Consider the following 25,556-nt stretch of genomic DNA (forward strand, 5'->3'; position numbering starts at 1 on the left):
GGGGAAAGGGTCTAGTAGACTGGAGCTCAGGAGATACTTTTTATTGACTAGTCTTTTGTGCTTTTGAAAGTTTTATTTTGTGTAAGTATTGCTCTTTTAATTAAAACATTTAATTTGATATACATTTTTTAAAGTTTGGGCTATAGGCTTATTCTATTTATGCAGTATAGTTACAAGGCTGGGACACTTTTTTTTTTTTTTGCTGTACGCGGGCCTCTCACTGTTGTGGCCTCTCCCCTTGTGGAGCACAGGCTCCGGATGCGCAGGCTCAGCGGCCATGGCTCACGGGCCCAGCCGCTCCGCAGCATGTGGGATCTTCCCGGACCGGGGCACGAACCCGTGTCCCCTGCGCATCGGCAGGCGGACTCTCAACCACTGCGCCACCAGGGAAGCACATGGGACACTTTAAATTCTCCACCCCTTAATCTATCTCAGAATTTTTCCTGCTTTATAGTTTTTCCAGATGCTCTGGTATTTGCTATTTTTTTAGCAAATTTAGGTATTTGCTATTTTTTAAAATTTTTATTTATTTATTTTTTTATTTGGCTGTGTTGGGTCTTCGTTGTTGCGTGTGGGCTTTCTCTAGTTGTGGCGAGCAGGGGCTACTATTCGTTGCAGTGCGTGGACTTCTCATTTGCAGTGGCTTGTCTTGTTATGGAGCTTGGGCTCTAGGCGCATGGGCTCAGTAGTTGTGGCTCGTGGGCTCTAGACTGCATGTTCAGTAGTTGCAGTGCACGGGCTTAGTTGCTCTGTGGCATGCGGGATCTTCCCAGACCAGGGATCGGACCCATGTCCCCTGCATTGGCAGGTGGATTCTTAACCACTGCATCACAAGGGAAGTCCCTAGGTGTTTTCTATAATGCTGTTCTCTCTCAGAAATGTTTTTGAGCATTCCTTTGTTTATGGATTACAGAAGTCCAAAGAATTGAAATTAAAAGTGCTTTGTTTCAGATCTCTGCTTTTCAGGATCTTTCTGTCTGCATGGTCTTTCTTTGTACTGTTTTAAACTGATCTGGAATCCCAGTCTTAGATGTGACAGAACAGATAGAGATTGGACAATTGTGTAATTTTTTATTTTTTTGCTTTTCTTCAGAGAATTGCTGGAAATTCTTTTTGGTATATTAGAGCTTTACAGAGAATCAGGTCTTAACACAGAAATTATTATCAGAGTACCAAGAAATTATTATCAGAGTACCAATAAGAGTAGTATAGTATGAAGAATTTTGGGATAGACATCTTACCACCAGACTCCCTCTTCAGATTTTAAAGGGCATTAATCACTGTTAAAATTAAATGAATGATAATAAATGCTGTCCTTTGTATTGTACTGTAGAGTTATAAAACATTATTACATACATTTGGGATTCACCATAATTCTAATAGACACAAACTGTTTAGATAGACGCAGTTGTTTTAATGTAAACAATAACTAGTAATAAAAACAGTGAGTAGTCGTGGTTTTCAGTAGTCATTTTTATGTGCATAAGAAAGAGCCCCGTGTTGTTCCTTTTATAGGGCATTCACCCGTATCATTCTCTGAGCTATACCAGTGGTGACACTGCCACAGATTCTCCGGTGCATGTGGGACGTACAGGCGTGCCAGTTAAGGAGAGTCCACGGAAGGAGAGCCTACTCAGCTACCTGACTGGAAGCTTCCCAAGCTTGCACAACCTCCTGGAAGGGACCCCTCAAAGAAGTAGTGCAGCGGTGAAAAGTAGCTCCCTAACGAGAACAGGTATATCCTTAGTTTTGACAATTATAAGCTTACTTCTGTGGGAGATTAAGAAAACAAAAACAGGACTTAATGTTTATTTAGATATATACTTTGGTTGCATACCTAGTCTTTTGTATTACACCTTATCTTTGAGAAAGTATTTTGGAAAACTGTTCTGCTTATAACTTGTTGGTGTCTCGTGCCCTTAGTTTGCATTTTTAAATTGAAACATTTGCTATTACTATCAACCTAGGCATGGTGTGGAATGCTGTCTAGGCCAGCCAGCAGTGAATTTTTTCCCATTATGATAGCAATAAATTATTTATTAATGCCTTAATATCCAAATACCAGCATCGTGCAGTGAGTTTAAAGACATGCAAAAGGCAGATAATTTAACCTGACTTTTCAAAAAATAAATCACATTTTCTGCTCCTTAGTACATAAATAATACTATACTCAGTAAAACTTTATTTTCAGGAAACACAATGGCCACTGATATGTTATCTGAACACCCTTTGTTATCTGAACCATCATCTGTGAGTTTCTATAATTGGATGTCAAATGCTGTGGGTAATCGAGGAAGTGTGGTGCAAGAATCTCCTGTTACAAAATCAGGACACAATAGTCTCCCAACAGGTATTGAGCTATCCCATTATTTTACTTAACCATCTAAGGGGTACATGTGAAGTTATGTTAAAATCCTGTTTTTCAGAGGATGGTTAAAAAAATCTCAAACGTTTAAGTACTGTTTAGTTGAAATTGGCTCATTTATGAAATGCCTTTGCTAATATTGCAATTGAGAGAGTCGTAAGCAGTCTCTCAGTGTTCTTGTGGAAAGGCAAATATGTCAAATGCGAGACTATATATAATTTAAAGAGTTTAAAACTTCCATCTAATGTGTGTGGTTTAATTTTCAAAACACCAAGAGGAGGTAAATGAAAAAATGCAAAGTATAATTACAGCATCATGTACCTACAATACAGAAGATACTTTCAGCTTATCCAGAGTCCTCTGAGGCATAATGACAAGCATCTATATACTCTTTATACCTAAATATTTACTTAAATATTTAATTAAATCTGAAGGAGTACTAAAAGGAATAAAGTAAGATTCTTGCCCTCAAGGAGGGAAACAAATGAGGAAAATTTATTAATTTTAACGGAATATTTATAAGCAGCAGAAAAACAGGCAAAGGATTCACAAAGAAATATTGGTGACTATTTCCAGTAACATAAATGGAGCCACTCTTTCTTTCCTATTCTTTGCTATTATTCTGTGTTTTTCCAAATTCACTAGATGCATTTATTATTTTATTGTAAAAATGTGTATATATTTTTTAAAAGAATATGTGAAGTAGCCTTTGAACCTAGTTACTGAGGGCAGCTGAAATTAATCTGTGTAACAGCTATTGGATCACTTGTAAATTTTCTTCAGACAAAAAATATGAAATTATGAAAAGTAGTTGATATATGACTACTTACTCAGTCCTTTTTTTTTGCCAGTGCATGGACCACTTTTGAATCTGGAACTGATCCTAATTGTGACTCTTAAGAGTACTAAGACGTGCTAATTCTTAGTATTGGCCCTTGGTTGAGGAAGATAGAAGGAGGGTGCTTTTACCAGCTCTCAGCACTTTTCTGGAGCTAGTCTCACTACTTCATAGAGTTTAAATTTCAAAAGAACCAGAAAGGAACATTTCCTCTCTATCACAGGTCCTTTGCCTGGCGAGTTAAAGGATAAGGGGAGTACAGAAGAAAGAAATAGTGCCATTTCATTTTTGTTCCACCTTGGGAAAGCATAGTGGGGAAGAAATTTATATGTGGGATTCTGTGACGCCTATGGCTTTTGTCCTGCTACAGCTGCTTTTTGTAGCCCTGCTACTGTCTATAATTCTGTTCCTCACTGCAAAGCTGATGGGATATCAAATGCTTTTCAAAGATCTTCCAGCCCTAAAGTTTTATATTTTGGAGTGACTGGCTCTAATACATACTTCCTGTATGAGGATGAGTGATATATTCTGAAAATAAAGTTTAATTTCATTTTCTATTAATAAATCATGTCTGTAAAATAACCTGAAAGTGCTGTTCTTTCCCTTCTCAACTTAAATGGTCTGATAATACAATTATAATACAAGTTTCATAAGTTTACTTTGCTGTGCCCCTTTATGTTGTCTTCATTTCCCAGTAATTTAGATTTTATTTTTGAACACTTGCCCTTTTAGGTGTTGCACCCAATCTTCCTACAATACCCTCAGCCTCAGATTTCAACACTGTCTTGTCTAGTGACCAGAATACTTTGGATGGGACACATTCTCAGCATAGCACTAGTCAGGATGATGTGGTAGGTGTAGAAGAAGCCAACCAAGGGTTTCCTGCTGTACAGCTTGCTGATGCTCAGGTGAGCCAGTCTGTTTTTCCCTAATTATAGTGACCTCGCATTGAGCAGTACTTAGCAGCTGGAACCATCAAGTATGTGCACCGTGGAATTCTAGTGAAAATCTTTGTCCTTGCCTGTCTGCCTAAAGCCTTCATGAAAAAAGGAGGAGCCTTTAAAAAGTACATGGGTTAATTATAAATACAAATTAAGCATCTATAGATACTCATTAAACTGAAGAGTGGCATATAGTTAGTTGTCTTGTATAGCAACATTTTTGTTATTTGGAGATAGAGATTGGCAAAATAACATGACTAGAAAGTTAAATTTCATCATTTCCTATAGTCTTTAGTGCTATGTGAAGACTTGAGCGAGCAGTGGGGAGGCATTGAAGATTTTAGAGCAGAGGAGTAAAGTGCCTGGCACTGTACATGTGGAAATGTTATATGAGTAGCAATGTGTTAAATGGATTGAAGTAGAGAAACTAGAGGTGAAAAGATGAGTTAATGAAATAGTTCACACAAGTGGTAATGAAGCTGTTAGCTTAGATGGTTATGGCTTTGATAGGTAAAGGAGAAATATTGTGGAGATCTTATTTAATTGACTAAATGTAGGGAGTAGAGAACAAAATCCTTTGAAATGTACTTTCTAGTTTGAGTGACCAGAAGGCAGGTGGGAGAGTGGGATATGGATATTAAGAGGTGTTATTTTTTCAGGATGAAAGAGACTCGAGCATATTTTTTACTTAGGAGGAATTAGGAAGGTTCTGATCAAAAAAAAAAAAAAAAAAAAGGAAAGGAGGGTAAACTGATAGAGAAAGATTCAGGGAGGGATGACAAGTGTTGGAATTTAGAGTTATTTATAGAGAGAGATACTTTTTGACATAAAAAGTACTTTTTCCCCTGAGAATGTTTGGGAAGGCAATAAGGACAGTTCATAACTGTACAGGTAAGTTTGCAAATTGATAGCCTCAACTTTCTCTCACAATAGGAAGTGATTTATGTTAAGAAATGTGTCAGGCACTTTTAAACTTTCTTGAGATTTACTTCTCTAATACATTGGAGTAGTTTTTAGGGATTCTTTCACTTTTTATTAAAAGAGAGAGAGAGAAAAGAAATATTTTTTATGTCTATTTTGGCCTGTATATACATTCACTGTATTTATTAGCATCCAATACACATTTTTAGAGACAGCTATACTATTTTACATGTAAGACTCTAAAATCTACCAGAGACATTAATATTAAGTAATACAATAAAAAACTGTGTAAGGTGATTTAGATATATGGAAAGGTTGGAGTGAATGTGAAAGAGAGCCCACCAGACTCCCAGAAGGATTGCCTAATAGTGCTGAGGGTCTAGTTATTTAGAACCTCTTGTGTCCTTAGTAGCCCAGCTATAGGAATAGAAGAGGATTGATCCAAAGCAGATGTAGCAAGAAAAATGAGGTGATGAAATGTAATATACAGTCTTGGAAGTTGCTGAAAAGGAGTTTAAGGCAAGATTATGGGGGGGGAAAGGAAGTCACATAACTTTGGAACTAAAGCATCGGTTGAGTTATCTGCATGGCCAAAGAAGCCATTCAGAATGATAAACTGGGATGGAAAAGAAAAGAACCAAAATACCAGGTGGGTTTGCAGGATTAACTAAGGGGCATAAGTAGATAACAAAGATTAGGAAAGGTGGAGGATGGTTTGAACCTTAAAGAGGGAAGAGCGTTTCCATTAGGATGAAAGAGCAAATCTAAGAAAGAGTAAACCCAAGAAAGCGTATGCCAAGCAGGTATACAAGGGAGAGAAAAATACTCCCTAAGTTTCCAGTGAGGGGTGAATTGTTTGAATTCTCTCATTCTAGGCCTCCATGCTTTCACAAGGGTAGCTTGTTTTCCCAAGCACAAACAAATGAGATGATGTAGAGACAAGTGAAAGTGCAGACTTGAGTTTCATTGCATAAATGGCATTTCTCCATTTTGATAGATTTTTTTAAGCTTCAGGAAAAGATCACTAAGTGAGAATGTGCGGTGAAAGAGTTAGAAGGGGGTCAAGGAAAGCACCGGATAGATAGCATCTATATTTAGGATGTGGAAGGAGGAAAAGGAACCATGCAGCAGAGAAGGAGTAGTCAGAAAGATTATAGTGATCTACTATTGCACACATATAGTTGCTTCTATTTGGGTTACCTCTTAGTAACTATGAAGTTCAGTTAACCAGAGATTTAACCAGAGTGATGTATTAATATTTCCATAGCATATATGATACTTAAAATGTAAAGGAAGTTCTTTGTCAGAAAATGTTATTTTGCAACCAAGTGATACCACTTAAAAATAGACCAGATATTAAAAATATAACATATGAAATGTTTTTATATTAACACAGGAAATTGATAGACTCTTTTGTGAACCTTTTATAGCATATTGTTATGGAAACACAGTAGATATTCAAGGCTTTTTTTAAAAGTAAGAAGTAGAATGATTTAAACTAATTCACAATTTTATTTACCTTGTACTTTCACTTAAGTAGGATCAAGGCATCTTTGTCCTTATGATTAATTTGAAGATGAGTGGCACATAGTAGGTGCTCAAAAATACTGTTAAGTTTTAAGTAAAATTAGAGCTATATTTATAATACAAGGCCTTTTTTTTCCCCATCACACTACAGTTAATAATATGTACTGAGGTAGAGTGTAAGAAAAAAGCCACAGTAAATGATGAATTGTTAAGTTGAGGTAATATAAATGTGTTATGTCTTTTAGGTTGTTTTCAAACCTCTTCTGAGTCATACAGGGATCCAGTCACAGGATGCAATGCCTCTCTGCTACCGAATGTACTTTGGAGAACACCTCTCATTTTCAGGAACTTTGGACTGCCTTAGAGCAGATATTGTGGATTCAGACACAGCCAAAGAGAGAAAAGGCAAAAGAGCAAGAAGGTGTCTTACGTTATGATTGTTTTTATGTAAAATTTTGTACAAAAGTTATAATACCTGTTTTTTTAACTTTGCTTTCTTCAAATGCTGACGCGGTAGTAATTTTAATAGCCTAATGAGAAGATAACTTCCATTTAACAGAAACAGTAGCCACATTTCCTTAAAAACCTGTTGATTTTATCAGTAGGTTATGAGGCCTATTTTTAGGCATATTTTTGTAAGATGTTAGTACGTGTATGAGGGTCAGCCAAAGCACTTATGTTGATAAATACACTTTATTTACTGTTGCAGTAGTTTAATTTTTATGATCTTATGGATTGTAATTTTATATATTATTCTTAGAACTTCCTCCTAACCTCCTTTCTGAGTTGACTTGTAGCAGGTAGTATTTTCTGTTAGGAACAGAGTAGAAGTCATGCTGAGAGTATGGACTTGCTTTTCACAATAGTGTGGTACCATCAACAATGACCATGAAAGCTGAAACGCTGCAGAAGTGACCTTAATGATTATAAAGATTAATGGGGAAAATTACCTTTGTTTTGTGACCTGGAAAAATGTTTATCAAAATATTAAAAAGTCTCTTACTGTTTATTATAAATGTATAGGAAAATGAAAAATATAGTAAAACTAATATTTTGTACATACAATTTAAAACCTTAGAAACATTGAGAATTAAGGTGTTTTATTTCTTTCTTAAAAACTCGTCAAAGGGTAGTTTGTATAGTCCTTACCTTCTTATCATCATGTAACTTAAAACACAGAATGAGCATCTTTTCTGTGCCTTAGCAAACGTCATACGCCATTCTCAGCAGTTTTCAACATTTTACTTTTGCACTTTCAGTGTCATGAAATATCTTCACTAGTTCTTTTTACTAGAAAGGTTTTTGCCAACATCACTTTCTCTGGGATACCTTCATCCTTTTTGCCATGACCACTTCCTCTTTATGCTAGTAAGTTTGCCTTCTCTGAGGTCCTCTAGCTGCATATCTAGAGTTTCTAGAGCAGTGGAAGTGTCAACGTTTTCATACTCAGTTGTTTTCTTCTGTAACTCCATTTACTTTTCTAAACTTTATTTTTTATTGAGGTAACATTGATTTATAACATTATATAAGTTTCACATGTACAACATTACATTTCTACTTCTGTATACACTACAGCATGCTCGCTGCCAAACAGTTGGTTTCCTTTTGTTACCATGCGTTTGATCTCCTTTACCCATTTTGCTCTTCCCTCCCTTACCTGAGCCCCTTCCCCTCTGGTAACCACTACTCTGTTCTCTGTATCTGGGTATTTGTTTTTGTTTGGTTTGGTTTATTTATTTTATTATTTGTTTTTTGTATTCCACATGTAAGTGAAATCATATGGTATGTCTCTGTTTGACTTATTTCACTTAGCATAATGCCCTCAAGTTCCATCCATGTTGCTGCAGACAGCAATATTTCATCTTTTTTTATGCTGAGTAGTATTCTGTGTCCATTCATCCATTGATGGGCACTTAGGTTGTTTTCATATCTTGGCTATTGTAAATAATGCCATGATGAATATGGGGTGAATATATCTTTTAGAATTAGTGTTTTTGTATTATTTGGATAAATACCCAGAAGTAGGAAAGCTGGATCATAAGGTAGTTCTAATCTTAATTTTTGGAGGAATTTCTATACTGTATTCAATAGTGGTACACTAGTTTATATTCCCACCAACAGTGTATGAAGATTCCCTTTCTCCACATCCTTGCCCACACTTGTTATTTCTTACTTTTTGATGATAGCTATTCTAACAGACATGAGGTGATATCTCATCATGGTTTTGATTTGTATTTCTCTAATAATTAGTGATGTTGAAAATCTTTTCATACACCTGTTGGCCATCTATATGTCTTCTTTGGAAAAATATCTATTTAGATACTCTGCCCATTTTTAATCATTTTTTAAATTGAGTTGTATGAGCTCTTTATGTATTTTTTGGATATTAACCCCTTATCAGGTATATCATTTGCAAGTATCTTCTCCCATTCAATAGGTTGTCTTTTCCTTTTGTTGATGGCTTCCTTTCCTGTGCAGAAGCTTTTCATTTAGATGTAGTTCCATTTGTTTATTTTTACTTTTGTTCCCTTGCCTGAGGAGGCATATCAGAAAAATCTTGCAAAGACCAATATCAGAAAGCATAGTGCTTAAGTTTCCTTTCAGGAGTTTTCTGATTTCAGGTCTTACATTCAAATCTTTAAGCCATTTTGAGTTGATTTTTGTGTATGGTGTGAGACAGTGGTCTAGTTTCTTTCTTTCTTTTTTTTTTTTTGCATATGACTGCCCAGTTTTTCCAACACCATTTATTGAAGAGACTATCCTTCTTCATTGTTTGTTTATTGCTCCTTTGTCATAAGTTAATTGTGCATATATGTGTGGGTTTATTTTTGGGCTTTCAATTCTGTTTCATTGATCTGTGTATGTTTTTCTGCCAATACCAGGCTGTTTTGATTAATTTAACTTTGTAATATAGTTCAGAATCAGGGAGCATGATACCTCCAGCTTTGTTTTTTTTTTTTCCTCAGGATTGCTTTAGCTATTCAGGGTCTTTTGTGGTTCCATATACATTTTTTGTTCTCTTTCTGTGAAAACTGTCCTTGTGATTTTGATAAGGATTGTATTGAACCTGTAGATTGCTTTAGGTGATATGGGCATTTTAACAATGTTAATTCTTCTAGTCCATGAGCACAGAATATCTTGCTATTTATTTGTGTCTTCAGTTTCTTTCAACAATGTCTTATGGTTTTTGGTATACAGGTCTTTTACCTCCTTGGTTAAGTGTATCCCTAGGTATTTTATTATTTTGGTTTTGATTGTAAATGGGATTGTTTTCTTAATTTCTCTTTCCACTAGCTCATTGTAAGCATATAGAAACAACAGATTTTTGTATGTTGATTTTAAACCCTGCAACTTTCCATTTACTTTTTATTGAATTCATCACTACAATCTTATTTTGCTTCATTTTCATCTTTGCTGTCCAGATCCCTTTTACTTAACCATTTTTGTAAAATGTCATGTGGGTTTATCACAAGGAGGCAATATAAGTACATGCTTTACTGTTTGTGCATGAAATGAAAAACAAATGTGCACTGACCAATCACTGACAGACTTTGACAAAAGTAATGTGGTTGGTCAGTGATCATGATGTATGTCTATTATTTATGTAGTGATTTGTGGACTGAAGAGCTAGCAGCAAGTTTATACTTTATGCAGTAAATTTTAGTTAAAATTTGAACCATGCTGTTGGGGTCTGGTGTTATTTAACTATAAACCATGGTAATTGCATCCATTCACATTGGAATCATCAAATCCAGACACCAAAACATTAATATCTGCTTACACTCCTGGATTAGAGTTTAAAGTCCTGAGTTAAATTTGTATTTCTATTTGCAGTAGCCTACTTTCATGTTAATATATACATACATATAAATATATATTAATATGTAAAAATATATGTGTATATATAAAAGTGGATGTATACACACATATAGTATATGTATCATCAGATATAATTAGGTTATGCATAATTATATTATATATAATATGATTATGTATATTAGATTATATTTACAGCCTACTTATTGGCCTGCTAAATGCCATATAATACTGCTACAGACCAGACCTTCATCTGACCACACTTCCCTTCTTATGTTCCCAAATTCTTTGAGTGACTTTGAACTTACTGTCTTTAGTCTGGCTGAACCTAACATTCCTTTAAATTTTTCTACTATCACACCACCTCTGAGTGCTCTACATTCTTATTACTAGACCATGGTTAGCTTTTATTTCTCAGATCTCCTGTAACTCCACCTTAGATCTTATTTATCAGGAAACTTTTGTCACAGTACACTTTTCCTGGTCATTAATTTTAGTCTTGTCTGGGCTTTTTTTGTAGCACATTGTTCATTCTACTAATTATTGTACCTTACTATTGGGTTATAGTTTCTTACATAAACATGTATAACTTTCCTAGACCATAAAGCCAGAACAGTTATTAAATCATTTAGCATAAGTCCTGGCATGTAGTATGTCCTCATAAATATTGGTTTCCTTATATCTTTGCTGTCTCCAGTCAAGATAGTTGAACATGTTAGGGGCTTAGTAAATATTTAATTTTAACTTTACCCGTGTGGCTGCTTTTGCCTTAAATGACTGCTTCATTATGTAGCGAGATTTCTTCCCCCTTTTACTTGAATCTCCTCTGTTTAAGACTTTTTTGCCTCACTTACATGTTTTCAGTTCTTGTTTTTGTAGTTTTGGATTATTTTAATCTCTTTTGAGTCTCTCTTCTGTATCTTCTAATTCTCAAAATCTGATTTTTCCTTCTCTGATTGCACACTTAGCATCGATTATAGGCTTACTCTAAGCTTGTACATTTTCTTGAATTATACCACAGAGTGGAGTTTTTCTTATTAAATAAGAAATACTAGTATTCATTAAGGAATTATTAGTCTCTAATTATAAATTCTTTAAGTCAAATTGAAAATATCAAAGAACCTTGGAGGGGTTTTTTTCTCCCAATATAAAAGAATCCTATGTTTAATTTAACCTATGTGACTACACATTCATATTTTACATGGAAGCAGAGGGGAAAATATCTTTTTAAAATTTTGGTGCTTGAGGTTTATTGTTATTAGTAGTTGATTTATGAAAATCTGAGATATTTTGACTTTTTTTTTTTTTTTTTTTTTTTGCTGTACGCGGGCCTCTCACTGTTGTGGCCTCTCCCGTTGTGGAGCACAGGCTCCGGACGCGCAGGCTCAGCGGCCATGGCTCACGGGCCCAGCCGCTCTGCAGCATGTGGGATCCTCCCGGACCGGGGCACGAACCCGTGTCCCCTGCATCGGCAGGCGGACTCCCAACCACTGTGCCACCAGGGAAGCCCTATTTTGACTTTTTAATATTAAAATTGTCTATAATATTTCTACCTGAAAATTTTTAGATATGCAGAGGATTTGCCAAAATAACTTTTATAGAGGTTTTAAGTCTTTTGTGTGCATTTCTCATTTTTGTTTCAGTTGCTTTTCTTAGCACTTTCAACTTGGCAAAATATGCCAGCAGGGTTTCATTTCAAATAGCAAATCAAAGTATATAAAATGTGATGAAATTAAATATATAAACCATATATTTAACAGAAGAGTAGAGGATGGTTAAGGAAGATGTTCTAGTTGACCTACTATTGACTTTAAATTCTAAGACCATTGAGGTGTGCCATCAGATGGCAAGAAAAATTATTTTATCATTTCACTGAAATCATTAATTAAGTCTGATTTTGACTAGTCATAGAGTAAGATCAAGAAGGAAGACTTAAGGCCCAGTTTCCAACTTATGAAAAAGTTGGAAAAACTTATTCTACTTGATCTCTTACTTAAAATTAGTTAAATGGCTTATTCTTCACCTTGGAGATTATTTTGCTAACAAGTTAATAAAGATTGTGTGGTTCTGGGAAAAAAGAAATAAAACCTTGTCATTTTCTTTTTTCATTTTTTTCCACATTTTTAGGCAAGGCCATGTGAATCTTCCTCCACTTGAGTTCAAACCAGCATTGATGTTGGAAACCTTTAGCATCAGTGCTGTTGTAATGGAAAAGTCTGTGTGCACCCCTCAGAACTCTACCAGCGCTCTTTCTTTTCATGATCTCAACAAGCGTTATTATAATACCTTTCACTGCAACTTTACTATTTCCTGTCAGTCAATAAGCCAGCATGTAGATATGGCTTTAGTTCGTCTTATTCATCAATTTAGTACGATGATAGATGACATCAAAGCGACTCAGACTGACATTAAACTTAGCAGATATACAGCTGGATCAGCTTCTCCAACGCCTACCTTCAAAACCAGAAAACATCGGGATTTTCGCTCCTCTGACTTCAGCCGCAGTTCTAGAGGAAGTCTTAATGGTGGCAATAGAGTAAATAATGCAAAGAACAAACGGACCAACAATGAGAACAACAAAAAGGAGTCTCGAAACAAAAATTCATTAGGAAGATCTGAAAGAAGAACTTCAAAAGTGTCTAGGAAAGGTTCAAAAGACGTGGTGGATCATATGACTATCCATATGGATGACTCTGACTCAATTACAGTGTCAGAACAAAGTGAGCCTTCAGCTGAGTGCTGGCAGAATATGTATAAATTGCTTAACTTCTATTCACTTATCTCTGATCCAACAGGAATACTGGAAAAATCTTCAGAAACATTTGGACCAGCGGGTAATGGCTATTTTCATATTTAAAAAATTTTCTGTTTAGAATAGCAATAATACTAAAAAAGACAAGTTTATTCATCATGTTTTCTTAATGTTATAATTGGATAATTGAAATGCAAAGAAATTGGCAGTCACCCAAGGAGAGAAAATAGTGATGACGATCAGATATTCTGCTACCCCTTTTTCCCATCCTTCCTAACCCTTACACAGTATGCTCCTAAAGAATTCACACAGACCTGCTTTCAAACACCTGACTGTACTATTTATTTTCAAATATGACCATGGGAAAATGTTGAAAAATTTAAGAAATCATTTTGGTGGGGAAGAGGACAAAGAGAGCCAGTTTGGAATGTGCAGGAAAGAAAGGGCAGTTGATGTCCTTCCATTTTGCAGTTTTCATGTCTAAACCTATATATTTCTGTTCACTTAAAGGAGTCCGGAGCCCTACAGAGCCAACGTGTAAAGTTGTGTTTGAGAATGAACAAGACAGGAACAGTTTGACTAGGACGCAGAGGAAGCGCAGCGTGGCAACTGCTGAGCCCCAGCACGTCACTCTAATAGTATTTGGGGTTGGCATGGTGAGCCGCACGCACCTGGAGGCCGACATCGGTGGGCTAACCATGGAGTCAGAGCTGAAGAGGATCCACGGCAGTTTCACACTGAAGGAAAAAATGAAAGGCAGGTGACATTCTAACCCTGGGGCGTGTTTTTTCTGAAGAAAGCCAGTGCCATGTCTCACAAATTCCTACTTGGCAATTTTTCTTCAGAGAATGGAACTTCCCGTTTATATGGATCAAGAGTGCTCGTGTATATAGTTTCTTTTTCTTATTCTTAAAGTTTTTAAAATTCTTGTAAGTATTCTGCGCCAAGTTTTACTTCTGAGATTTAAAATGTCCTTAGGCTATTTAATGTCATGAGGCTCTTTAGTGCATGAATAGCATGTTAAACTACATATTCAGCATCATTCCAGTTTTGACGTATAATACATATGTATATGTGAATGCATAGAGATAAAAATCTTCAAGGAAATTTTTTAAAAAGTCGTTTGGAAATAGTTTAAATTTCATTGTACCTTTAAAGTTATCTTTTGTCCTTGAACGTATTATGAATAAAATGACCTTTTAATATGAAGTGCCACTCTCTTTCCAGAATTCATACACTTTTTTTTTTCACACTTTAAGATGTTCTACATCAAAAGATGACTGAGACATGTGCCACTGCTCATATTGGTGGGGTCAATATTGTGCTGCTTGAAGGAATTACACCAAATATACAGTAAGCGTGGTTTTTTTTTACTATTCTCTTAAACTTGTTTGTTATAGTTTGACAGGAAACTTAAAATTCTTTGGATGAATCCCGTACCTACTAAGTTTTGAGATTTATATTACTTAATGTTGCCAGACACTGTGATTCTGTCACTAAGAACATCACAAATGAAATGTTCTCAGAAAACTTATTTATTTCTTTTCTAAAATTGGCCTACTGCCACCCCTCCACCCTAAAAAACTGACTCCCGGGACATGTTAAGATTGTGTGACAGGAAAAATGATTACAGTGCAAATTTCAGTTAAACATATGAGATACAAAAGCTCACATAATTCAAATAGTTAAGTATTTAAAACAAAATTATAGTCAGAGAATATAGACTGTCTCTTGATTTTATTCTAACTAATCATTACCCATATTCATGCTGGGTTTCCAAACTTGATCTTGCCATTTTTTCATTTAAAGAATTTAACGATAAAGCCTACGAGACCCTTCTAATAGTATAGGTAAGCTTTCTGTAGTGAGTATACCATTCCATATTGCTTTTCTTTTGACTCTTTGCTCTCACCTTTTCTTTATATGTTCTATTTGTGGATCTGTCCAAAATTGTTCTGATAACGATTACCTTTATACATGATACTTAGATCACTATTTGGTTGTCAGTACATTTAACCGTTGACTTTGCTCATACACTTGGGAGTATAAAACTTCATTCCTAATTTCCTTTCAGTGGAGCACTTTTATGCTATAACTACAAAATGTATTTTGATAATTTAGATCAGATTTTGAGGATTTGCTCATTCTTAATATTATAACTAGTTAATGTCCTACTATTGTCCCTTAAAGCATCTATCATGCTAAATACTGACTAAATAGAGGATTTGGTTCAATGCCTTAAATATTAAATATTAGTTGTAATTTGACTTATTACAGGTCTATTCATAACATTTCAAACATGGGTAATGTGCTGACTGTCTTGGGGAACATAAAATGGATGGATGAAATGGATGTCTTAAGTCTTGCTGAGGCAGTTTGAACCTGTATATCTAGAACCAAAGAGTATATTTCATTATAGCTGCCTAAATGGTCCAGATCACATTTCCTAAGCAGTCTTTCTAAAGACCAGGAAATTCCAGTAGTTGTGAGACAAGATCTTTTCTGATCATTCAGTATGGGAGGAGAGGGATATTATTATTAATAATTACAATCTAAAGGAGTTATCTATCATGGACCAGGAGCCTCCTATACATTATTTTATTTAATCCTCACCACAGTCCTGTTAACTGGGGTGTTTTATCCCCACTTTACAGAACAATAAATCGAGATTCAGAAATATCAAAGTGTTTTCCTAAAATGCTTAAAGTCATACAGTCAGTAAGAAGAGATACCTGAACCTCTGCACCTTCTACCTCACTATGATGCTACTGCACGAAGTCACCACAGACCTTGGGTTTCATGATTCCTTTGTTGAGTCTAAATTTAAAGTATCATGGTCACTTTGACCTATTCAAAAGTACAACAGGGCTTCCCTGGTGGCACAGTGGTTGAGAGTCCGCCTGCCGACGCAGGGGACACGGGTTCGTGCCCCGGTCCGGGAAGATCCCACATGCCGTGGAGCGGCTGGGCCCGTGAGCCATGGCCGCTGAGCCTGTGCGTCCGGAGCCTGTGCTCCGCAACGGGAGAGGCCACAACAGTGAGAGGCCCGCGTACCGCAAAAAAAAAAGTACAACAAATTTCTTTAGATGTCTCGTGGGTTTTATTTACTCTATTCTCTTGAACCAAACATATTTATAAAATTGATTTTTAAAAAAAGTATTAGTTGATAATTCTTGCCTTTAAAAAATCTCAAGCCAAGAGCCCTTAACTTTTTCATTAAAAAAATAAAAGTTATTAATTACTCACTGCCAAACTCTAGTAGTGTTAAGACTTTCTGGATTTATTCTTTGGCTTTTCACTTCCAGTTTCAATGAAAAGGAAATGGAATTTTTAAAAAATAGTTGAAAAGTTTCTTGAAAATTTAAAAAATGGGAAATAAAAGCTTTCCAAATGATTGCTCATATTGTCACTAATTTATGCATGAATGTTTATTTGCTTCCTTTTTGTTTTCCTGCTTTCTCTTGAATCTTCATCTGTAGACTGGAGGATTTTCCTACATCTCCTACAAGCACAGCCAAACAAGAGTTTCTGTATGTCATTATTATTATTTTTCATGGACTTTGTGATTAACATAGTATTTGAATAGTTTTTAAAGATAAAATATTTAGATTATCTGCATGGCTGTGAAAGTATGTAGTTATTATTTTGTAGCTTTAATATAGATCCTTTTATAGATTAAAATTTACTGATTTTCAAGGAAAATACACAGGTAAGGACTACCTTTTTGGTAATTCATACCTTGTTTTATTGTTGAAAGATTGTAACACTGTAGTTGTGTGTTGCTTTGTGCTTTTTTAAGACCTGTTACAAACCCTTGTTAACATTTGATGTGATAATAGAAGCTAAAATTTTTAACTTTGCAAATGAGTTTTCACAAATTTCAAAACTAATTATTAAAACATTAATATATGAAAATATCTACATTGCTCAACCTTATAATAATTCTGTCTTTAAGATGGAGAGAGTTCACTGCTCTATTGTCAGCTTTTATGTATGGCTTTTACTGTGTATCCTTTTGTATTTTGACAGGCTTGATTTGGCCTGTGTATATCTGATATTTTGTGGTAGTGATATATTTAAATACTTGTCACATGAGTCTTACCACCATGACAGTTTAGTATGTTACTTAGGACGGATATTTTCTTTCAGCCTTTTCTATAAAATTTCAGTATGCTGAATAAATAGATGAATCTGCATATTTTGTTCCAGGCTGGTAAGATTATCAATACCTGGTGAGATTTGTTTCATTGTATATTGATAACAGGCCATAGTCAAAACATCATCAATCAGCAACCCTTTGTTGGGATTATCTGTGATCTATGTCACTTCATCAGCCAACTAGAAGTACTAAAAAAGAATAAATGCACTAATATTAAATTAGAAAATTGATTGTTTTTGGAAGCCACTCTTCCATATTAATATCATCATTAATAACAACAGGTATAAAAAAATAGCTAATTCCACTTTAGTAGTTATAGTAGCTAGAGAAGATTTATTGTTTCTCTCTTTTTTATCACTGAGTTCTCTGGATATATAATAAAAAAAAAATCAGTACTGTATGACTTTAGAGAGGATGCTATTTAATGGCTGAAGATCACATCTTTATCCACTCAACTAATTAGGTTATTAGGTTGCATATTATGGCCTGCACACTGTGTTAGGTTTCAGAGATGGAACAGTAAGCAAGTGAGAGGTAGTTCCTGTCATAATATCACTTATAGGACCACTCCCTCCTTTTTTAGGCCTTCCTGCTGAGAGAGTTAACACGTAAGGTACAATTGCCAAATGGGAAAGAAAGCTCCAATGATTTTTAATAGTTAACTGAATTACACATGATCCCAACACTCTCTGTCCACATTGTAAAGATTTCCAGGCAAAACTGAACTGAGGCAGGCAGCATGGGTCAGGGTACATAAATTAGTTTACCTCCTTTTCCTGCCTTTAAAGTCTGGGCCTGCAAGATCAAAGAGGTGGGGTGGGGGTGGAGATAGAGTAGCAATAATGAGGCCCCAAAGTAAGTCCTCAAACTCTCAACCGGCACTACAAGGATGGCTGGCCTGCTTTAAAGGCCCTGTGGCCTGGACACAGGAAGAAAAAGAAGATGCGGAAAAGTCCTTGCCTGATTAGGCACTGTGGTGGTTATAACAGGCTCACAGTGGATCTGCCCTCCCACCACTGCCAATGAATTCTTGAGCCAAGCTTCTTGGTCACTTGCTGTGAACTTTTTACATATATGAGGCATGCCTGGCATGCTACAAGTTTTTATAGTCTTCTCTTTAAAAAGACTTTGACCACTTCTTTCCTGTGTAAAAGTCTTATATATGCTACATGTTTTTTGATCTAGATTAAGTGACAGCTCTTTTAAGAATTAAAATAGATAATATATGAATAGATAATTATGAATAGATAAATCTGAAATTATGAATAGATAATTCATACTGGCAGCTTGTAAATTGTTTAATTCCTCATTCTGGGTCTCCTTACATCTTTAACATGTACAGTTTGACAAGAGTTAATCAGACATCCTCTACAGTGTCTGTCTCAGTTTGATCAGTGTAGGACTATCCTGTTGTCTAGCTCCAAGGAACATTACTCACGCTGTAGTCATGGGCATCATTTACATAGCCTACAGTGTGATGGTGCCCTCTGGAGTTGGGCAACACAGAGCCCCTGAAGTCCTTAACATCAAAATTTCCACTGGAAATACCACAGTAGGATCTACAGTAGGAGAGCAGTCAGCCCCATAGCTTTCTATTCTGACATTTGGTGTATAATTGAAAATTAAGGATTGTGTATGTGCTTATATAATCACAAGTAATATTTAAGCAGACTTCTATAGATTATAAAGGTAAAATAGTAAGATAGGTGTAGAATTTCTTGACTGTCATGATAACAAGACTTCTTTGTAAATGTATGCTTAGTTTCATTCAGTAGGTGAATACTGTTCACAACTAGAAAGCCCTTTGCATTTTAGCACCATCTGAGTGTTCTGGCTCATGATGAAATTGAATTTAAAATGGAATCTCATTGATGATAAATAGTAGCTTTATTTATTAAAATAGTTAAGATTCAAAATTCAGTAACTAGTCAGCATCCTAGAATCTATATTCATGCCAGCTAGAACAATTCCATAGATTACTTTTTTCTTTTTCTAGTCAGTGATAGTCTTTGAGAAATAGTTTCCTTTGAAGAAGAAAGCAAATATAGTTCTCTAGTAATCATTTTTGAATTTTGTATAATACCTGGATTTCACTATCTGTAAATAATCAAAACTTCTAATAGAACCACTGTTACGCTTCTCAAGGTTTATTCTAATAGAAGTTAAATGTAATGAATGGATGATTCCTTAGGTCCTTGAGACTGTAAATAAATTCTCGGTGAATCCTCTGTAGCCTAAGTAGAGATAAATGTGTGTGAACTGACATGTAGTTAATATGAAATTTGCATTTTGTGTGTTTTGCTAAATCTGTTGTCAAGCATTCTTTGCTCATTTCAAAGATAACATATATGTTAAAAGCTTTCCTCTTACTACTGGGCCTTTAGTGGTGCAGTTCATTGACATGAACCTTTCTACTGTGTGTGTCAAGACTGCTTCATCATGGCTTTTACATACATGATATATCACGTGATATCTGTGGAATTCCACAGTTGTGTTGAGTCATTCTTCTGCTGTACTTCTTTCTGCTCATTCATTTCACAAAATTCAGTGAGTGTCTACTATGTTTAAAGCACTGTTCTAGGCATTGGAAAGAAAGAACAAGAAATCAAGAAAGACAGTATTTCTATTTTATATCTGTACCAGTAAAGCTTACCAATTTTTAATTAAGTAGTAGTTACTCATTATGAATGGACTTCTGTGATTTCTTTGCTACTCACTGAAAATAAAAAAAGGAAAATGCAAGTTAAATTTCTTCCTTCTCATTAATTTCTTTTAACATATTGGATGATTGTTAGGTTAGTTTCTTTGGCTGATTAGATTTTAAGAAGTATAGTGAGTGTTTGTTTCTTTTCTTTTAATTTTCACTGTTTATATTTTCTTAGTGGTTGTACAGATGCCTAAAATATGTTGAAGAAAAATGGAGTTCTTAATGGGGAAAAAAATCAAAATGGGATTTTGTGTGTTGTATATGTGTAATATGTCAGTGTATTCTCTTCCATGTAAGCACATACATACATTCTTCTGTAAACTCTTTATTAAACAGAATAATATTCAGTACAAACAGTATAAAATGTATGTCCATATTTTTAGAAAACGTTATTTCTTTAGTGTGATTTAAATGCATGAGAAATCTTGTAATTTACTTCATTGAATGATTTAAAAACATTTGTCTTGCTCTCAAAATACTTTTTCAAAATTTCTCTTTACTTGGCCATATTTTAATGATCCTCCTTCTCTTTTAATAGAACTGTAGTGAAATGTAGTATTGCCAAGTCCCAAGCCCTCTACAGTGCCCAGAGGGGGTTGAAGACTAACAATGCCGCGGTGTTCAAAGTAGGAGCTATCAGCATCAACATTCCCCAGCACCCTGCCACCTTACACAGCATGATGGTTCGAAGTTCTCACCAGCTATCTAAGCAGATCTCAGATCTCATCAGACAACCTTCTACAGTGTAAGTTATTTATTCAAGATCTGTGATTCTATATAGTATTTCATGTCATTCTTTGCTGTGTTAACAATAGTTTGGAGGAAGACAGAAGGTTACATCTAAGTAGTGACTATTATGGATAGTGGGGCAGGTGAAAAGTAGCTAAACATGATTGTGGGAGAATCATATTCTGGATATTATTAAAGTACTATGTCACAAATGCAATTGCGAGTCGTTCATATTGCATCAGTAAAGCTTAAGAGATCCTAGAGATTAGTGGACATTATAACGTGTTACTAATAAAAGGCAAATTCTAGGATTGTAGCAATATTTCTTTACTTTGAACTCACTGCAATTTGTGAGTGCATAGATTTATAAAGTTGCAGTGGCCATTTATGTCCCATGCGTGGTTTTGTGCTGACCTCTATGTGAGATTATTGTACATGGTTCAAGGCAGGATTTGAATATACCATTTAAACATTTTAAAAGGCAGTAAATGGGACCTTTGCACAGTAACCTTTATTCCCTGGGTCTGCATTGCCAAGCTTTCTTCCTGGTCTCCAAAGTTATAGCTAATTAATAACTAATAAAAATATAAGTAAAAGGTAAAAATTTGTCTTGTTATGTTTCCTTTTTCCTAACCTGTAAGGTAGAAAAACACTAGTGTGTATTTTGACAGTGTCTTAAAGCAATGATTTTTCCAGTTGTCCTATCTAGATCTTTAATTCTGATGTAATATTAATTCATGTCTGGTTGACTAAGTAGTAATAATTTAAACATGTTTCTCCTGTCTCTGGAATATGGAATCCAGAATGTGTACATGAGCCTTAGTTATAAAATACCCTAAGGCATTTTTCCTTATTAGAATGTACTGGCAGTGGAGTGGAGTAGTTAAAAACAAAAACTCTAGAGTCAGATTGACTGAGTTCAAAACTGATTTCACCACTTTCTCGCTATACTTCATTTGTAAAATGGAGATAATGGTACCTAATCAAAGGGTTTTGTGAGATAAATAAATTATATGAAATACACAAAGCAATAAGAATAGTACCTGGCACATAGTAAGCACTCAAATAATTACTGCTGTTGTTGGTGTTATTATTATTAATAGTGCTAGTAATAGTAATAGTATTAACAATCAACAGTAGAGTGCATAATGGTTAAGTCATGGAATTTGGAATCAGAAAACCTCCAGTTTCACATTAATGATGTGAATGGCCTTGGCAGTGTAACATTCAGTTTATATTGTTATTACTTCATCTTGTTTACTTTTCTAGATCATCATTTTTCAATGGCTGTTCTGAGGAAGTCTTAATATGACCTGGTATTAGAAAAAAAACATCTGTTCATAGTTTATTTTTGCTCTTTTACATTGAGAATACCAATTTTATACAATTTTTATTTTTATACAATTTGAATTTTATTAGTAGCTGTTCTAATTGTCTTTTTTAAACTTTTTTGTTTTGCTCTATAGCCCACAGCCTGTAAAAGAAGATATTGCAACCCCCCTACCTTCTGAAAAAACCCCAACAAGTGTTAATCAAACTCCTATTGAAACAAATGAATTTCCTCAGCTACCAGAAGGTTTAGAGAAGAAGCCTATTGTCCTTAAATTCAGCACCATGTTAGATGGTATAGCCATTGGAGCAGCACTTTTACCATCTCTGAAAGCAGAATACAAGATGGGAAGAATGAGAAGTCATGGAATGACAGGTAACATTGAAGTTTGAATTCATTCTTAAAATTTATGACTGTTTTAAGAAATTAGTAATATTTTGGTGAAACAAATTTAGTTTTATAGATTTTTTATGAAAATTTAAATAATTTTAATCAAAACACTTTTAAATTTCATTAACGATGTTTTTCATTCAGTCAAGTAAAAATAGCAATACACTTCCTTGAATGACCAGCATGGACCCTGCTTTCATTTGAACTCTTTAGAGTTATCCACTCTTTAGAAACCATTTCCAACTTAAACTTGAATTGAGTACATTTCTACATTTCTACAAGTTGAATACATTTCTACATTGTTAGGTTCTTATAGCCTGAATAACTTGGTTTATTTTCACGTTGAGTACATTTAGCTTAAATCAGAGGTTATTTGACTTCTTCAAAATAGCTATTTTTATAAGATTTTGTGATCCTTATATATCCTCTCCAAAAGCACTTTGCTGTTGTATTTTTATTCTGAAATGTATCATGTATACAAAAGTATATCAGTTACATTCACACAGTTTATAGAACTGTAAACTCACCCACCGATTACACATCCTAAGAATTAAAACATTACCAGTACTTTGAAGGCTCCTTCAATGAATATTATTACTATCAGATAATAGTCCCCATGAGTGCTTGGTTAATAATCACTATCATGAATTTTGTGTTATCCATTCCTTTGCTTTTCTTTATAGTTTTATTACATAGACATATACTCATAAATGACCAATTTTGTTGTAGCCTGTTTTAAACTTTATTCATGTGGAGTCCCACTAATGTATATTTTAACTTAGAATTTTTTTGTTGCACATTTTCTTTGATTTATTTATATTCATCTATGTATCTTTGGTTCATTCATTTTTCAGTGAAATATAGTAGTCCGTTAAGTGGTTATATCACAGTGTATTTATCTATTCTGCTATTGATGGACCTTTGCCTCATTCTATTTTTTTGCTATTACATTTGTTCTCATACACATCTTCTGGTACATATGTGCAAGAGTTTCTCAAGGATATGTACTTAGGAGTGATACAGCTAGATTATAGGGTAAATGCATCTTCAACTTTACTAGGAAATATAAAACTGTTTTCCTTAGTGCTTGTGTCCACCAGTTTTTACCCTCCCATCAGTATTAGATTGGAGTTCCCACTGTTCTGCATCTTTGTCAACACTTGGTATTATCGACTTTAAAATTATTGCTTGCCTGGTAAATGTGGAATGGTACCTCATTGTACTTTAATTTATGTTTCTGTAGTTATTAATGGAGCTGAATTTTTAAATATGATTAAGGGGTCCTTATATGTTTTCTTATATGAAACGCCTGTTGATGGTTCTTGTTTGTTTTCTGTCCATTTGACCATTGAGTCATTTGTATTTTTCTTGGCTCACAGAAATTCTTTGTATGTTTTATATATTAAACCTTTGATGTTATATGTTCAACATATATTGTCACCCATTCAGAGGCTTATTTCACTTTTTGGTCTTTTGATCAACATATACTCTTAATTTTAATGTAACTGAATTAATATTTTCTTGTTTTATTGTGTATTTTTATGTCTTGAAGAAGACATAAAAATATAAATTTTTATATCCTTCTGTTCCCAGGATCATGAGAAGATTCTCTCATATTTACTGTTAAACATTTTGAAGTTTTGCTTTTCACATTTAAGTTCCTAATCTGTAAGGAATTGACTGGTTTTTTCTTCAGTTTGGTATGGAGTAGTATGCATAACCAGTTATCTCAGCATGATTTATTGACTAATCTGTTCTTTTTTTCAGTGATAGATAATCCAACTTTATCATCTGTTAAGTGTTTATGTATATGGGGGTCTATTTCAGAGATCTCTATTGTGCCTCAGTGGCCTGTTAGCACCAGTGTCATACTGATACTTGACTTTTCCTTTTCTTAGAAGTTGTCCTGGTTATTTTTGTTTATTTGCTCCTTCAGATACATTTTAGAATCAGTTTGCCAAGTTCCCTGAAAAAGCCTGTTTGGATTATTTTAGAAATTGAGTTGAATCTATAGATTTACTTGGGGGAGAATTAAAAATATTGATTTTGAGAACTGACATAGTATTTAACCTTATTCCTGCATATGTCTATTTCTCTGTTTCTTTAGATCTTCTTCAATGTTTTTCTATAAATTAAAAAAATTTTCAACTTAAGGTTTTTATCTGTTGCAAGATATGTTTATTTACTTAGATACCTAGGCACCTTATGTTATTGTTGTTATTACAAATGGTATATTTTATAAATAGCATTTTAAACCAGTGGTGGTATGTACAAATGTACTTGATGTTAATCTTATACTCAGCAACCATATTAAACTATTTTTATTATTGCTAATAAGGTTCTGTGGAGTTTCCTAAGTAGATATTCATACTATGTGCAAATAATACTTTTGTTTCTGCCTTTCCAGTCTTTATGCCTTTTTATTTTTCTTATCTTACTATGTCTCTACTACCAAGTTCAGTAAAAGGGGTACTGTTGGCATCCTTGTTTTACTCATATTTTTTAAGGGAATTAATATTTCACCAGTGAATATGATGTTTGCTGTAGGTTTTTGCTGGGTTATTTTTATCAGGTCAAGATAAGTTACTTTTATTCCTAGTGTGCTAAGAGTTTCTGTGAATGATTGGCAAATACTTATTATTGGATACTTTTTTCTGCATCTGTTGAAATTAAAATATTTTTTCTCCTTTATTTTATTAACATGATAAATTACATTAATAATTTTAAAAACACATATACATATATGTGAATACATACATACATGTATGTATTTTTGTATGTATGTGTATGTATTTATTTCTGCCCTCTAGCATTTTAGGTTTTCTTTATTGAGAGGGATTTTTCTGAACATCTTTTCTTATCAGAAACAGAAGCACTTTAAAGTGAATTTCCATATTTTGCAGAGTCAGAAGTGTTGGGCCTTCAGGTATTGGGTTAAATGGCTCTTCTTGTCTGTTTACTCAGGGCATCCATGAAATAGAAGAGCCAAAAGAAGCAGCAGATCAAAAGCCAAATAGTCACTTTGGAACTAGGAAGATATGAATATTTAGGAGCAAAGAAAACATATTGTCAAATATCTAG

The 25,556-nt window shown here is 34.5% G+C and overlaps 1 protein-coding gene across 1 annotated transcript in view; it reads left to right on the forward strand.

The window, feature by feature from the left end:
* Positions 1–25,556, forward strand: part of BLTP1 (bridge-like lipid transfer protein family member 1) — a gene marked incomplete at its 5' end in the record, with an annotated part of 189,548 nt that overhangs the window by 103,455 nt on the left and 60,537 nt on the right. The window contains 10 exons of the mRNA XM_082654038.1: positions 1,516–1,735; positions 2,192–2,350; positions 3,936–4,111; positions 6,838–7,013; positions 12,536–13,242; positions 13,671–13,916; positions 14,420–14,513; positions 16,640–16,690; positions 20,565–20,771; positions 22,222–22,460. Coding sequence (XP_082510164.1) covers positions 1,516–1,735; positions 2,192–2,350; positions 3,936–4,111; positions 6,838–7,013; positions 12,536–13,242; positions 13,671–13,916; positions 14,420–14,513; positions 16,640–16,690; positions 20,565–20,771; positions 22,222–22,460 — 2,275 coding nt within the window. The remainder of the gene's footprint in view (positions 1–1,515; positions 1,736–2,191; positions 2,351–3,935; positions 4,112–6,837; positions 7,014–12,535; positions 13,243–13,670; positions 13,917–14,419; positions 14,514–16,639; positions 16,691–20,564; positions 20,772–22,221; positions 22,461–25,556) is intronic.

Source organism: Grampus griseus (genome assembly GCF_964374135.1).
Source record: "Grampus griseus genome assembly, chromosome: 4".
In the NCBI taxonomy this organism is placed as follows: domain Eukaryota; kingdom Metazoa; phylum Chordata; class Mammalia; order Artiodactyla; family Delphinidae; genus Grampus; species Grampus griseus.